This window comes from Pseudochaenichthys georgianus, chromosome 10 (assembly GCF_902827115.2).
Source record: "Pseudochaenichthys georgianus chromosome 10, fPseGeo1.2, whole genome shotgun sequence".
NCBI lineage: Eukaryota > Metazoa > Chordata > Actinopteri > Perciformes > Channichthyidae > Pseudochaenichthys > Pseudochaenichthys georgianus.
In genome coordinates this window covers 32,716,503-32,734,307 of record NC_047512.1, presented here as the reverse complement: position 1 = coordinate 32,734,307, position 17,805 = coordinate 32,716,503, and the positions used below count along the sequence as shown (strand labels likewise).

The window sequence follows — 17,805 nt, the reverse complement described above, 5'->3', positions numbered from 1 at the left end:
CTCACCAGAATGTGTTGACTCCACCACGACTCTATAACACCGCATTGCGTTGTGGAGTTACGCATTCTGCAACCCGGTATCACGCCGTGACGTGAACATGTGACGCTTTACCATTGCTGGGAGACGTGAAGATGTCACGGTTGGTTTCGTCTTTTCAAAGCGTGACAGCTACACGGTATTGTTAACAGTGGAGAAATAACCGCAAACCCCGACCTAATGATTTATTTTGTAATAGCCACACTCGATTACGCCGATTTTCTTGTTGCCCCAGCTGGTCGACACCTCTTTTAGCAGAAACAAAGGCTACATTAATGTATTAAATCGATGTTAATCCATGCGTGGAGATGTAGAACAAACGGACGTGACGTTGTGAATAGACGTCGATGATTGGATGGTTATCCGCAATGCATGCTGGGATTTGGTGTTTATGTGATGTGAAATCTGAAAACGTTTTTTAAAAATACAATAATACTTTATTCCGAGTGTACTTGCTTTTCTCTTTGAAAGTCATCATATAACGGCATTGTAATACACGGTTCGGCTGCATTAAATATTACATATCTGCCGTAATTCTCTATTTATAGAGCCCTGCTGATACGTGCTCCTGTTTGTCTCTTGACAAACAGGAGAACTGCCGCCAGAGCTGAATATGTGACGTGGATCATAAATATATAAGCAATTAAACATTATCTTACATTTCTTTTCAAACAATACGTCTCCTTGCAGTATCAACACTAATTCGGCTAATTTTGATATTTGATCCAATTGGTAGATAGGCTGTATTTACACCATAAAGGTGCACAGCTCTGATATGTTATTGAATTTCATTATTTTTATTATTAGATATTAATAGGATCCCTATAAAGTATATTCATTACTCGTTATTCTCTACTAATAGTTAATTAAAGACTGTATATAATGACTAGTTTGCACGTCCCTTTCAAGATTTCAAGATGAATGAAAAACTTGGGTCGCAGGTTCCTCAAGTGCATTACAAGTCATCTATCAATATGTGTGTACTACACCATTAAACTGTCATTCTGCACATTTCTTATGTGCAGCGTTACAGCAGGAAAGAGCCACATGGGAATGGACGCTCGTAATACAATACAGGGGACATGATCATTATCTTTTAAATAACGTTAACTAAAGGGAACAATCTATTGGACACAGCTGAAGCTCTGGCCTTCCTTAAAAACTAACTAATTTAATAAAAATCACAGTTGCATTACACACAATGCACTGTTTCGTAACACAAATTCGTAACTAATGTAATTTTTACATTCTGACGAAAAATAAAAATAATTATGAATACAAATAAAATAAAAGAAGCCTCCCGTGAGTTACTACAAGCTATAAAGTAGATTTAAAAAACGTTGTATAGAATAAAAGCTCACTGCGAGACGTTGTAGAAATGCGTGTGTGCACCACGACAAAAGAGCCTCAGTCACTTTTTTTGCGTGGTGCCGCCACGTAAATGTAGCAGAATGCGTAACTCCACCACGCAATGGAGTCGTGGTGGAGTCACGCATTCTGGTGAGATCAGGTTGGCTTTACGAGGTGCCCTCAGCATGCAGAGCATTTCATGGTGACATGCCAACAGGGTGACCGACACAGAGGCAGCAGCTGATATTCTACGTCAGCGGGACGTCCTTTATAACTTCATATCCCTGTGAACTTCCTCTGATGCGGCTTTCACACCAGCGCTTTTCAGTTTCTAGCTCCGAGCGGGAGCTTTTCTGATTCAGCTCCGGTTTCCCTTTTCAGCTCCCGCTCTGTACACACCGCCCACTGGCGCCCCAGAGCTGCCCTTGCTGCGTCATGACGTCACCGTTTACATCGCTGATTTGCTCCCCAACGGAAGCTCACAACAACAACAACAGCGTCGGGTCGATGATCGTGTTGCTTTTAATCACACGAAGCCAGAATAAATGGAATAACGACTTCTCCAACCTTATACTTTTCTCCAGAGTGCCGTGGTTCATTGTTTATTAATGTGTTTCTGCAGCATTTACCGACCGCTGCAGTGCTGGCTGCTCTTCCACGGGACTTTATTCTCCCGTTAGCTCCCGGTTAGCTCACACGGCAGCGGCCGCTCTAAAGTATTCACTGTCCGACTCACACAAGCAGCTGATGCATATCCCCAGTTCCCTTAGCCTAAGTGAATGTGTGTCAGTCTGAATTGACACTGTTTGGTATCACAACAACACACTCTCACTCCCTAAGCGTCCAATAGCGACGTTTGGTCAGTGTCCGTGGCGTCCAATTGTGACGCTCCTAGGCTCCTTCAGCGTCATAAAGGGACGCAAATAGATTTCAACTGATTGCAATGTATTCCCATCTGCGTCGGGATTTGACGCTCATGGAAGCACGGCATTCGTTTATGCCGGCTGCCCTTAAAGGCAATGTGAGCATCCATTCCCATTGGATAACGGAGAATTGTACACCCGGAAGTAAGTACTCCTCTTACTGTCGATTACTTTTACAGTGATATCTGCACTACTCATCGACTAAAAAACACCAGATTATCCTTGTTAATTACACAACATTGATTGGTTTAAATTGTGTGCAATGCTTTTGTATTTTTCCCCTTCGATTCGGAGAAACAAATAAGGTTTTCTGAGTAAAGGATGGCAGAAGACACTACACTACCCAGAATCCCCAGCTATCGTTTGGCCTACACCATGTGCTCTGTTTGACAAACCCCGTTTTTTTCACCATTCATTCCGATGGCTGGCGTCTATGTCACGTGATCTTCAAATTTCTCCCTGCAGAAAAAGAAAACATGGCCGAAATTCGTTTTATTCTGGGTGTAAAATGCCTATTTTAAAGTTAGTTTGGCCATTAAAATGCGTTTTGATGTCATTTAATGCGAGAAATATGAGTTGTTATTTCAGATTATGTGTGCAGTGGATGTACATGATCTTTAGTTTGCTAGTTATTACGAAGATTACTTCAGGAAATCGCGACGTTTTCATTGTTACCAAGGTGGTTGCTAGGGACGCTGCTATCGATATTATTTCTGCTATGTTGTGTAACTGTTTAATGGTGTTATCTTTATTGATACCCCCTTCCCCGTCAATGTATAGTGTTGGTCCACAGCCTAAACATATTAGTTTAACAAAATCCGCATCTAAAGATAGCCTACGTTATTTCCCCCCTGTGCAATTCCAGTCTCACATCTCACAGCACATCGTCATTAACAAATACCGGAAACAGACCAAAATAATAATAATACCTTATTCCGAGTGTGCTTGCTTTTCTCTTTGAAAGTCATCACATAACGGCATTGTAATACACGGTTCGGCTGCATTACATATTACATATCTGCCGTAGTTCTGTATTTATAGAGCCCTGATGAGAAGACAAACATGAGGAACTGAAAACGTGACGTGGATCATAAATATATCAGCCATTAAACAACATCTTACATTTCTTTTCACACAATACGTCTCCTTGCAGTATCAACACTAATTCGGCTCACTTTTATATTTGATCCAATTGGTAGATAGGCTGTATTTACACCATAAAGGTGCACAGCTGATATCAAGGGACACCTGGTGGTTAAAGCATGTTATTGAATTTCAATATTTTTATTATTAGATATTAATACGATCCCTATAAAGTATATTCATTACTCGTTATTCTCTACTAATAGTTAATTAAAGACTGTATGTAATGACTATTTTGCACATCCCGTTCAAGATTTCAAGATTTTCTAAGGTTTATTGACATATCATATAGGCCTACACAACTGTGGTGTAGTTCTGCACTGAATGAAAAACTTGGGTTGCAGGTTCCTCAATAGTGCATTACAAGACATCTATCAATATGTGTGCATACCTCCAGCAATGTTAACTATGTTGAAGCACTTATTTTAACTGATATTATACATAATGTACTCTTATAAGATGTATGCAGATATTTCATCTCCGGCCTTGTCAGGTATTGAACAATCAATAAATAAAGAACACAGAATTGTTGAATATAAAACACAGAATTTATGTGATTATACTAAATGATTTTCAAATAAACACAACTGCATATTTAACTGTTACACATGCTGATGTAACGCAAATGTTCCAACTTGGGATCAATAAAGTATATCTTATCTTAAGCTGATCGATGGCTACTGCCATATTTGCAAAATGTGCCTCTGAACCTTGACAAGTGCATGTTTCAGGCTTATCAATTAATGTAATGTATTGTTATCACAGGGGTCACAGACATAAGACCAGCTGTTAAATAAAGCTCTTCTGACCTTAGCTGGCATGTGGGTATATATAGTAATACTGCCCATATTGGGCACAAGCAATTTTCACCCATTTATTAATTATATGTTTTAAATGTGAGTGTTTCCTGTCCCCTAAACCTCCAGGGATGTACACAGTTTAATACTGGCAACTTCTTATTATGGGAAATACGAAAACGTCTTTTAAAACTACAACTCCCAGTAGAGACGTGCCATAGAGAACATGTTGCGAAACAGAATAGCCAGCATGTGTAGTTCTGGGGACGGGGTGGGGGAGGGGGGGACGCGGTGGACCCGTTCAAATCCAGTTTTGGACAGTCTGCCGTGGTTCCATCCCATTTGAAGTGCTGTTCGAGAATCGGCTTAACCCTCGGAGCACACTCTCCAATCACAGAGCTTGAGGACTATCACAGGGTTTGTCAAACAGAGCACATGGTGTAGTCCAAACGATAGCTGGGGATTCTGGGTAGTGTAGTGTCTTCTGCCATCCTTTACTCCTGGGAATGGACGCTCACATTACCTTTAAGGGCAGCCGACATAAACGAATGCTGTGCTTCCATGAGCGTCAAATCCCGACGCAGATGGGAATACATTGCAATCAGTTGAAAGCTATTTGCGTCCCTTTATGACGCTGAAGGAGCCTAGGAGCGTCACAATTGGACGCCACGGACACTGACCAAACGTCGCTATTGGACGCTTAGGGAGTGAGAGTGTGTTGATCACAACGCTGTTATGAAAGTGTCTCTGGTATAAAACGGGTGATGTTAGCATAGCAACCGAAGCTAAACTGACTACTTGCACCCGATGCTGCAATAATACAAAACAACACGTCTGCCTCTCTCCACAATGATCGATAACAGTGAACGGATGGTCAAAATAAGGCACAAATAAACAGAATCACACGAAGCCTGGTTAGTGTTGCCTGACTTTATAAAGTGTGTTTATAGGCACTACTGCTTGTAGGCAGGCATAACAGTCGACCCATGGGAGGTGGCTTTAGTTTCCTGCACGCCTCGACGTAAGAGAGACGTAAGCGAGGTCACCTCTTAGCTCCAAAGCTCTTGCCTCTGGACCGACAATTTTTTGGAGCTGGAAATGAAGCGGATTCCGGAGCTAAGAGCCGCCGCAGCTCCGGTGTGAACTGGAAAACCCGGCGCTTTTCAGGCTCTAGCTCCGAGCCGGAGCTGAAAAGGCGCTGGTGTGAAAGGGGCATGAGGGATACAGTGCTCTGCAGAAACGATTTTCATCTACAGAAATCAAATCAACTGCCATGCTACACAAGCTAGCTGTTTGCTTACCCAGCATAGACCAATGTAGATGTCATTTGTATCTCATGTTAAATCGTATGGGCTCATTACTTTATTGGTTTATTAAATGCATAGTTTATTAGAATTAGCTACAGCATTGCAGTTATTTTTCCTGTGGTCCAAAAACTGTTTTCATATAGGGACAACACAACGTTCATCATAACACAACAATTGTATAGAAATGTATAATATTGAATATTACAAATTAAATCTGATTGTGTAATATCATCATCAATGCACCTCTCTCTGTTACGTTTTTTCTGTTAACACAAGCATTTTTGCGGGTTGTAACAAGAACACCTCTCTCACTCCGAACTAAAATATTCCACTTGGAGCAAGAAGATACAACAACATGTAATGCATGCAGACATCGTGTCTAATATTACAATCTATTTAAGCCATCTGCTTTATACAAACCCTTGTTTAATGTTCTGTAGATAACAACAAGCCATACACGCTGCTCAGTGAGTGGGTTGCATGTACAGTGTGTGGGGAGGGAACAACGAGACCAGAGGGATGGAGACAGAGATAGAGAGGGAGGGGGAGAGACGGGGGAGAGACCACACAGTGATGACTGAGGGGACGGGGGGGTGGGGCGACTGACAGCAGACTTACTTGCAGGACAGCTGGTTAATACCATGTATGATGTAACAGTCGCCTCCGTTGACGCAGTACGCTTTCTCCGAGTCGTTGCAGCGCCTCGCATGACTCACACCTGAAGACGGGGTGGTGGTGGTCACTACGAGGGAAATCACAAGGTGTTGAAAGTGTAAGTAGTGCTAAATATAACACCACTGAAAAGTTTGCCACAAATCTATCGGACTCCTGAATTTCAAAGAGCTTAGTGTGACGAATCTGTCTATTTTCTGGGAAGGCTTCAGTCACTTTGCTACAACTACTACTGCGCCGCTGCAGCAGCTCACAGCAGCTCACAGCAGCTCACAGCTGCTGGTTTGTGAGTGGAGAGAGCCAGGTTCATCTGATACACCTGCTCTCATACACGCAACACACTACCATATTTTTATTTACCTCGTAAACTTAAATAAATATGTAAAAGTAATTTGCTACAATATTTAGATTTTGCCTTGTTTTAAAGATATTTGAGATTATTCTATTTCCACAGCCTATTAAAAAGGACATATTATGCTGATTATCAGGTTCATATTTGTATTGTATGCCTCTACTGTGACATGTCTCCATGCTTTAATGTTCAAAAAGCTCTTTATTTTTCTCACACTGCCTGTAGCACCTCTGTTCACCCTCTGTCTGAAACCAGAGCCCAGTCTGCTCTGATTGGTCAAAAGCTTAGAGATGTCCGTCCCACCCCTTAGCCTATCACATATAATTTGATGTATGTGATATGTTACAGAAGTAAACAAAGGAGTCCAATGGAGGTGTTTCTGGCAGGGGGGGAGGAGTGTGTGGGAGAGAAACTTCCTCTGGAGGGAACACAGCGATGTTAGCCTTAGCAGACCATTTACATGCACAGAAACCTACGTAACACACGACAAGAAAAGGAAACCCCCAAAAAGAATAATAGGGCGCCTTTAAATAATCTGATATCAGATACTGTACAATATTATATACTGAGATCAAATTAGTTTTTTTCAGAAAGTCAAAATCCCTGTGGAAAGAGGCTACTTGTAATTGCTAACAGAATAACAGCCATTGTATAACTGTTTGAGGAGAACAGAGGTTGATCAAAGTGTACTAGCTAGGCTTAGAGGCTAAACGAACACAGCATATAGGACCTTTATATTTGTGAGGTATAATAATTCAAAGTCAACAGATTGCTCACAGATCTGCACGCTGATTATACTCGTGGCGTTTTCTTGTCCTAGTGAGTTTTCAGCCACACAGGTGTAGTTGCCGGAGTCTTCCACACGGACTCGACTGATCTGCAGTTTGGAGTTTTTTCTTCAGAGAAGATGAGAGGCAGAGAGGGATAAAGAGCAGATCAAAAGACAGTGTCAGTTATTGTTGTTCCAAACAAGCAGTTGACTCATCTCTGACTAAAAGATACATTATTTCTAGTTTCCAGCCCAGACAGGAAATAAATGACTGATCATTGCATACAAATGTCCACTGTGAATGGCCATCAAAGCAAATGGACAATTATGAAGTTAAAACCAGAGACAGGCTTAACCTAATCTGCAGGATGAAAGAAACTGAGTACAATAAATGGCACTGCACTCCTTTAACGGGACAGTTCAAGTGTTTGGAAGTGGGGTTGTCTGAAGTACTGATCCACAGTCAGTGTGTGTCTTCAGTAGATGGAGGCCATCAGTGAGGAGAAACAGGCAGCAGAAAGTCATGTACTGCAGTGGGCAAAGCAAAACCAATTTGTAACACCTAAATAAATCTATACCAGTTTCAGTTTATGCTTTTGAATATTTACCTTTGATGTTTTTTAAAGGGTTCGTTTTGGATTCTCCAAAGTCACAAAACACAAACTAACCAATCTAGACAGCAGTAGACCAGCAGCTCCTGCGTTCTTAAAGGTCAAATGACAGGTGTTTAGTGGAGTTTGGTGGCTGTGGAAAGAGCAGTGGTGGGAAGTAACGTAGTACGTAAGTACATTTGCAGTACTGTACTTAAACATCGAGATACTCGTACTTTACTACAGTATTTTTGACATTATGCTACTTTATAATTTTACTCTACTAAAAGAAAAATCTGCAAATGCTGTACTCCACTGCATTTATTTTTACATAGATACTTATTATCATTACAAAATATAAATCAACTCATACATAATCATATATTATTATAGGTTTAGCTGCATATATAAAGACAATCAAATGAACACCTCTTTTTCCAAGTGCAACATTGTAGTAATGAACACATTAATGCATCAATAATTATAATACAAAAATGTTAATATATGGTGCGTAACTGGCTATTCTGCATCCTGGGTACTTTTACTTTTGGTACTTAAACTATACTTTGGATGCTAATCATGTTGAACTTATACTTAAGAATAACTTTGGATGCAGGACATTTCCTTTTAACTCAGTACTTTTACACTGTAGTATTTCAACTTTGATTTAAGTAAATAAACAAAGTACTTCTTCCACCATTGAAAGGAGGATTCAATTCAGAAAATATTCTTAATAATGCGTAAACTGGTATATATTGTTTTACGTGTTTGCAATTAGGGCGACTATGGACGATCACCTTATAAAACCCCATTTCAAACTGTGAAACCTTTTTATTGCTGTGTTGATAAACGAAACAGAAACAGCTAGTCAGTAAAAGTCAAATGTTCTACTTGGAAAGACAGTTTGGAAGCAACGTGCAGTTACTCAGGGTCACGAAAACAGAGCTGCATGCCAAGACCCATCGCAGTAAAAGAGGCAGTCATTTGTCTTGTGGTATATGGAGTGTGAATATTAAGGGACAAAATATCCAGACTCACTTGTTGGTCTTTATTTTGAGGTCTCTGCCTTTCTGAAGCTCGTGTCCATCTTTGTACCAGCGGAAGGAAGGGCTGGGATTCCCCGACACCTCGCACTTCAAGTACAGCTTTTCCCCTTCCACCAGAGCCTGGCCTCGCATCAGCCGGAGCTTAGGAGCAGAGGCTGGACAGAGAGAGGGGGGGGGGGGGTAGAGGGAGGCAGCGGAGAAAGAAAATCAAAGGCTGCATTATTGAAATTAACTACGGTCATTTAATTCATCTATTCATTTAATTGTTTGAGTGTGCGTGTTCTTGAGTGTTTGGGGCATTGTGTGTTTATATGCAGGGGGTGATGACAATTGTGAGGGTGTAAATGTCGGGGTCAAAACCGGATGCAACAGGCCAGGGTTCACATGGGAAATCGCAAAATAATTTACAAAATCAATGACACACACACACACACACACACACACACACACACACACACACACACACACACACACACACACACACACACACACACACACGCAGGAAAAGCACTTTGGTACGGTCTGAGTCCTAAAAAGCAAAACCAAAGTGAAAGCTTCCAGAGAAAAAAACCTTCCCTCAGAAACTCTCTGCAACAGAGTTTCACTTTAGAGCAATGTGGTAGTGTTAAGGTATGTGTGTGTGTGCGTGTGTGCGTGCATGCGTGCGTGCGTGCGTGCGCTTCATCAGTCTCAGGAGAGTTTCCCTCTCTCTTCTTGTCTTAAAAACTACAACAGACTGCATCACTGACGCCAGCGCAGGCAGCACAAGCACACAGAAACTAAAGCAAAGAGACAACTCAGCGCCATCTAGTACCGTTTACACACACACACACACACACACACACACACACACACACACACACACACACACACACACACACACACACACACACACACACACACACACACACACACACACACACACACACACACACACACACACACACACACACACACACACACACACACACACACACACACACACACACACACACACTGTTTAAGTGATTGCGCACGCTTGATGAACTGTGAAGGGTAGCTGTTGTAGAGCATCACAGCTCCTCACAGCACTGCTGCATCCTTCCATGTACTCCTCACAGGAGAAACGGTATCTGTGTGTGGAGCCTCAACAAGGTGCTGGTCTTGTTGCTAGGTATATGAATGTCTCCCACAACATACTGACTATCTATTGACAGTATAAATAATTAGTCGTATTCACTGTAATGTCTTCCAGTGGTTTGTTTGTGACTACTGTTTTGAAGTCTAAAGTTTGTCATTCTTGTTTTATGGAATTATGGAGAAAACTCGAATGTTAAACAGGAAATTTTTAGGCAACCAAAATGTAACTTTCATTAATGAAAACACACTTTAAAAGAGTTCAAATTCTAAGATGTCAACACAGAAAACACAGAAAACACCCAAATATAGAAGAGTGTGGTCTGTCTGTCTAGCACTACCCACATTGTCTTTTATTTTATTAAACAATAATAACATTATGGCGTATTGTAGGAGCATTGAAACCAGTGATTGAGACCATAAACTCATAAGGGAAACATATTGACTGAAGTGATACAAGTCAGAAGTGGGGTCATTGGAATTGCACCCTGCGATAATCCCTTCAAATCTCATGTCTTACTTGTGTGGAACAAATAACATTGTTTAGGATTTCACAACAATTTAATATATAATTAGTTAGTCAACCTCTGATCCACATACAAACATCCAATTAATCAGTCCTCGTTCTAAATAAATAAACGAAACTGCTCATATAAACCACCACCGCCAATGTCACTACTATGAGGGAAGAATAACTTATAAGCAGATAAAATAAACAGTCTATTCACAATACAGTTTGTAAACCAGGTTACACAATGTCTCATCTTTAGCTGGTGACATTTTCTTTTTTTAATAAGCAAGGGTTAGGGTTAGCGAAAAGACCAAGGACAACAATTGTAGCCAAAGTCTGGTATGGCTGATATGAATCCGCCCCTAAAGTAGCATCATATCTATGCATCGCTTGTTCTGGTTCCGAGATGTACATGAACAGCAGCCCTTATCCTTAAATTACACAAGTGTAAGTTAATGAGGGGAAAGATCTGAGAATGGAGGTGTGAAAAGAGAACCTCTGTGGAGTAGCATCAGAGCAGCTTGCCGTTATGTAAGGAGGATTTAAGTAGGATTTCTAGACTCAAAAGAAACAAAGCAAGCAGCACATCTTTAAATCCAGTTCTCACATTTCTTGAGATGTAGTCTTGTCACAGACTCGACACACACTCTTGATGTATAATTCCACGTCACACCAAAGTAAATCTTCTCAACATCACTAGATGCTCTCCCTTTCTCTCCGTCTCTCTTTTCATCCATCCATCCATCTTTTTAATCAAGAACTGATTATTAATGTCTTCAAACCATTTTTAAGTAAATCGCAAGTTATTTGTGGTATTTTATAAAAACTGGTACTTTGTCTTCTTCTTTGAGGCTCCAGATGGCACAGTTCGCATAATAACGAGGTCTACTGTCGAAATTCGTCTCAATTGAACTAAACTCGGTTTGGCTTGTTCTCCTGTTGACGGATGAAACCAAACAAGCAACAATGTGTAAGGAGAGAGAGAGGCAGCAGGCAGCTGTTTCCTGTGTGAAAGCCCTGATAAAACCTGTTGCTCTAAAACAGCAGGTGAACATAGTGGCACAATAAAGTCGCAATAGACAAGTGTTTGAGTTGAAGTTATGATTTTCAACAGCCATAATGTAATGGCTGTTGAAAAAAAAGACTTTAGGTGTTGAAAATGGTTATCCATTGCACAACCAAAAGAGGAAGAGCCAGAAGTAAGGCTAATGCTAATGTTGCTCTTGTTTCATACCAACTCTCACACCAAGACTGGCCAGTGTGTAAATCAGTCAGGGTTGCTCACCTTTTTATTTTCTTTAGCCCTATTCACACAGGACTAGTAGAAGTGCCTAACATAACACAGACGTGAACGGACATTTGAAAACGACATGAGGTCCCCTGGAATACCTGTCCAGTGCAAATAGAGTTTTAGACATCAATACTTGTCATAGAGTGGTGCAGTGATGACGGAGGCCGACGTGGAAGTAATCATCGGCTCCCTCGACAAAAAGCAGTGGGATTTCTCCAATGGATTTCGGTGTATTGCAGAAAAGAAGCTCTGTGGCATGTCTTTGATACTTAACACATTTTGTTCAGCTGGATAATCTCCACATATTAACACCACTTGAATTTTGAAGAGTAAATGCAATCCCCAGAAGTAAAAAGCTATCGTTAGGCTATAATCGAGCTACATCTGGGGCGCGTGGTTGCGCACCGCTAAGCTAAAGGCGGACTTGTGTCGACGTGATGACATTTCATAGTTTCATTTTGTCACTTGTTAGCAACCACTGTTTTTATGACTTTTGGACATTCCCGGTAGGGGTGTTTACTGACATATTTGATGTCACAGAACAAAATGTGAACATCTCTTTAACTTGTGTTCAGCACAGACCTTATTCAGGCGAACCCGAAGTTGTTAAAGTCTGACTTATTTCAGGGTTTTAGGACTCATTCCTTCACCTCTCTATTTCTCATGTGAACAACATAGTCTTTCAGGAGAGTCTGTTTGAAATGGTGCACCATAACACCATGTTCTAACAATATAGTATCTCCGACTAACTACACTTGCTTATCGCCGCACCTTCCAAGGGGAAGCAGCCATAACAAATGTCACCGGTCAGACATACCATCACAAAAGCTTCTTCTTTTTGAGTACAACCCGAGCCTGATACTCCTGGTTTATACTCCTGTAATCTGCCACACCAGGTGAATGCTACAGGAGACACACATAAATCCACATACTTTATGCTTCTTTAAATCAATACGGTAGGCCAGGCTGAGCCTTCTCTAAGCCACGCTTCAGACCGTTCCTAACAGGAAATATACTGTGTACTGTACTGTAATTCACATTTAATACAAGGATGAGTTACCAGAAATATTTATTATTTTAGCAAAAATGCAGCACTGAGTCCTTTTCTCTTGTCATGACAAATAGTTTTCAATAGGAAAATGAGCAGCCTCCTTGCTGTTTTCATGCAGCATTTTGATATGAATGTTTTGCAGGAGATAATATGGATATCATGGGAACTGTAATCTAATAACAATGTACCATGTGTGGAAAATAGATGAGATTTATGTGTGGGAGGGGCAACTTTAGGACAATTCCAGCAATACAGATTTGACATTTAGACTCACAATGACAAAATACCTCTGAGAATAATAATCTTTGGTTTGTATTGCACTTTTCAAAAGCAAGTTACAAAGTGCTTCACAGTCAGTAAATACATTAGAAATAATCAAGAGTAAATTAGCTGGAAATGCCACCAAACAAAAGGAAGGAGGAAAATAGCAAGGGGGTGCAAAGGACAGAGTGGAGTCAGAGACATGCATAACAAAAAACGTTATGTAAAACACATACAGTATGAGTTACAGATGAACAAATCCAGATACTGCACTACAAGGTTACTTAATAATACTACAGTTAACATATTTGTATCATTGCTTTGCGGCAGTACGGGAAACGTGAAGCACGACCAATGTTAAAAACCAGACAGAAATTATAGCTGTGACTTTTCCAAAACCAGTGAGTTTGTTTGCAATATGTGTGGGAGAAAGGGAGTGAGGTGTTGAACTGAAATTAGGTCTCCACAGATTGGAATATTTTTCTTAGGCTTGGCAAAACACACGAGCAGGAGGTTAGGACACACAGTAGCAAAAGGAGAGGACAGCCAGTTTGTCCATACATCCAGTGTTAAATAACAGCCAACCCTTCCGTCGACCCATGAATCAATCCCTCCAAACTACCTCAAGTGGTCAATTCAATCACATCTGCAGGAGCCACACACAGCCACGTTTGCCCCGTGCTGCTCCCAGTGTGAGGCCGGAGCTCTGCTAGCTGCCCCCTTTAAAGGAAACACAACCTCAGAATCTCTTTGAACACATATCAAATTATTCTGTGATCATCAGCGTACTCTTTGATAGTGTTCAAATGTAATTTAAAGGGGTCTACATGGAATACAGAGCATATTAATGATTGAAAATTGCTGCATTTGGCTAGCATGCCTAGCAGCTAACATCCTTGGTTGGACCTGGTTGTAACCGGAGTATGAGCGCAGGGTGGTGGTCATCATAAGCCAGCCAGTGGGGAACACACAGGGACTCACATCTACTCACACACATCTACTCACACACACACACACACACACACACACACAGTAATGGCAAGTGTGATGTTCCAATGTCCTATACTCGTTTGCCATTATCACAGGTGAGTTTTAGAGTGATCTTAACGCAGACAAACAAACACACACACACTCATTGCCATCATTTCTACATTTCTATAAATTATTTGACCATTCCAAAAGAAATGCCCGGAGTCCTTGTACTATCCTGATGGAAGCAAAGTCATAGTTCATAATAGTAGTGAGGATCAAACATTTTCAGTTTACAGTCTAATTAGCAACTGATGACGCAAACATTTAGCTAGAGGTGAAAAAGGACATCGATGACCGGATTGTTTCACAATTAATTTTACAAGCTATTTTCTAGCTATTAAATTAAATGGATAATGAATGAAAAGCAGCTGATGGGTTCCGAGTTTTGCTATCTTAAATAACTGTTTCCATTGCACCTGCATTTAACCAAGGCCCCTTTAAACGTTAAGGGTAAATGTTTCCAGACCACAAACTGAAATGATAACTCTTTTGACACGTGCACGCATCACATGATGTGGGTTTTTCTATATTTAAACAAAAACACATTCTTCACTTCACCACCATATTTGTTTAGGTTTAGGCCTACGCATAACCTCACGTGAGACTCAAGATCTAAACACTAATAGGAGAAATGCCAAATGAAAGGTAGCTAGAAAATGCAGCACTCGAGAAACCAAGGCGAATTGGTAATAAACTTTATTGGAGATTCCACTGGATCTGAGGAATACCAACCGAGCAGTTTAACGCACCGGAGGACAGCGGGCAGAAGGTGAGTCAGGGACAGGCAGAGGGTCAGGGAGTAAGCGAGGCGGTCAGCGTGGATACAGGCAGGGTCGGATAACAGGCCAGACAGGATAGTCGAGGGACAGGCAGGATCAGGGAACAGGCAGAGCAGGCAGATCGAGGACAGGCAGGGTCGGAACCGGGTAGGCAATCTGGTATCAAACGCGGGAAAGACAAGCATGAGGCAAAGTACAATCTGGCAAAGAGTGTGTGTAAGGTGCAGGTTTAAATACTGGCAGAAGCTAATGGGTGCAGAAGAGAAAGAGAGTGAGCTAACGAGTGGGTGTGGAAAACAGGTGAGACAGGTGAATGGAAAACTACTGGTGAATGATGGAGCAGACTATGACAGAACCCCCCCCCCTTAATGGACGGCTCCTGACGTCCCTAAATGCTAATCTACAGGGGAGGGTGGGAAGTGGGATTAATACTCAATATAAGTTCTTTCGGCCTCCCTCTCCTGCCCCCTGTGGGAATCTGCGTCCTCATCAGAAGCCGGCCCCTCGCTGTCCTCCTCTGAAGAGCTGACGGTAAGAGGAGAGACTCTCCCTGTGTCTCTGCCCGTCGACGTGACGGCCTTAGACGGTTGCTCGGGATTACACCGATGGAACTCCCTTATGAGCCGGGGGTCCAACACATGACGAGCTGGAACCCAAGCCCTCTCCTCAGGGCCGTAACCCTCCCAGTCCACCAGGTACTGGACTCCTCTTCCTCTGCGACGGGAACGAAGAAGTCGTCGGAGAGTGTACGTAGGCCCGCCGTCAATCATCCGGGGGGGTGATGGGGGAGGGACCGCAGGAACCAAGGCACTCTCTCGGACAGGATTGATCCTAGAAACGTGGAAGGTGGGATGGATCCGCAGAGTCCGAGGCAGTCTTAGCCTTACTGCTGCGGGATTGATTATCCTGACAATCTCAAAAGGTCCAATGAATCTAGGTGCAAGCTTCTTCGAATCCATCCGTAAAGGAATATCCCGGGAGGAAAGCCATACCTTTTGGCCCACCTGGTAGACAGGTGCTTTGGAACGTCGGCGGTTTGCAGAGGAGGCGTACCGGTTGGCCGAACAAACTAGAGTTCTCCGGGCTTGATTCCGACAGACAGGTAACCTCCCTCTCCATAGCCGGAAACAGAGGGGGTTGAAACCCGTAAGCACACTGAAATGGGGACAGCTTGGTGGCCGAACTGACCAGAGTGTTGTGGGCGTACTCGACCCAGAGCAGTTGTTTAGCCCAGGCCGCTGGGTGCTTGGAGACTATACAGCGTAAGGTCGTCTCCATCTCCTGGTTCTTTCTTTCTGTCTGACCGTTGGATTGCGGATGGAAACCGGATGACAGACTGACCGTGGCCCCAAGGAGCATGCAGAATTCCCTCCAGAACACCGAGGTAAATTGAGGACCACGATCGGAAACCACATCAGTAGGCAGCCCATGGAGCCGCCGTCTCCTTAGCTGAGGGGAGCTTGGGTATCGGCACAAAATGAGCCATCTTACTGAATCGGTCTACCACCGTCAAGATGGCAGTGTGTCCGTTGGACGGTGGCAGACCAGTAACAAAGTCCAGAGAAATGTGAGACCAGGGGCGATGAGGGATAGGCAGAGGTCGTAGGAGACCAGCAAGAGCTTGGTGAGAAGACTTGTTTTGATTACAAACAGGGCAGGCATTAACAAATTCCCTGGTGTCCTCCTTAAGTGTTGCCCACCAGAACCTTTGCTGGACTACCTCCCATGTACGTTGGATCCCAGGATGGCAGGTGAGTCTGGAGTTATGAGCCCACTGGATAACATCAGACTTCAACGTCTGCGGAACGAACCGCCTGTTCGTTCCGCAGACGTTGAAGTCTGATGTTATCCAGTGGGCTCATAACTCCAGACTCACCTGCCATCCTGGGATCCAACGTACATGGGAGGTAGTCCAGCAAAGGTTCTGGTGGGCAACACTTAAGGAGGACACCAGGGAATTTGTTAATGCCTGGGTCCCGGCTGGTCCTGCTGGGCGGCCTTGACCCTCTCCTCCACCTCCCAAATGAGGGCGGCGACGAGCTGAGGAGTCAGAAGGATGGTGTCCAAGCCCCTGGGAATGTTACCTCCCTCTCCAAACTGACGAGAAAGAGCGTCAGCCTTAATGTTCTGAGAACCAGGGCGGTAGGAGAGGGAGAAATTGAACCGAGTGAAGAAAAGGGCCCATCTAGCCTGTCGGGAATTCAGTCTGCGGGCCGACCGGATGTACTCCAAATTCTTGTGGTCTGTCCACACCAGGAAAGGTTGACTGGTCCCCTCGAGCCAGTGACGCCACTCCTCCAGAGCCAACTTCACTGCTAGCAGCTCCCGGTTTCCCACATCATAATTTATTTCCGCTGGAATCAAACGCCTTGAAAGGAAAGCACAGGGATGGAGTTTTTGGCTGTTCATTGCTCGCTGAGACAGAATGGCTCCCACCCCCATATCAGAAGCATCCACCTCCAAAACAAACTGTCTTACAGGATCGGGTACTCTGGGGATGGGGGCGGAGGTGAACCTGGCCTTAAGGTTCTGGAACGCCTCCTCAGCCGAGGAGGACCACTGGAACATAACCTTAGAGGAGGTCAGGGCTGTGAGAGGAGCGGCCAAGGTACTGTATCCACGAATGAACCTCCGGTAGAAGTTGGCGAACCCGAGGAACTGTTGTAGCCGCTTCCGGGATTCTGGAACCGGCCAGGAAGTGACTGCATCAACCTTGGAAGGATCCATCTTGATGCTCCCCTGTCCCACGATGTATCCCAGAAAAGAGACAGAGGATGTG

At 43.1% G+C, this 17,805-nt stretch overlaps 1 protein-coding gene across 2 annotated transcripts in view; it reads right to left on the bottom strand.

Moving 5' to 3' along the window:
• nrg2b (neuregulin 2b) overlaps positions 1-17,805 on the bottom strand; it is an 89,335-nt gene that overhangs the window by 40,946 nt on the left and 30,584 nt on the right. For both annotated transcript variants that reach the window (XM_071204666.1, XM_034093176.2), the window contains exons 2-4: positions 8,978-9,140; positions 7,358-7,476; positions 6,175-6,298 (exon numbers count right to left, since the gene is read on the bottom strand). In XM_071204666.1, coding sequence (XP_071060767.1) covers positions 6,175-6,298; positions 7,358-7,476; positions 8,978-9,140 — 406 coding nt within the window. The remainder of the gene's footprint in view (positions 1-6,174; positions 6,299-7,357; positions 7,477-8,977; positions 9,141-17,805) is intronic.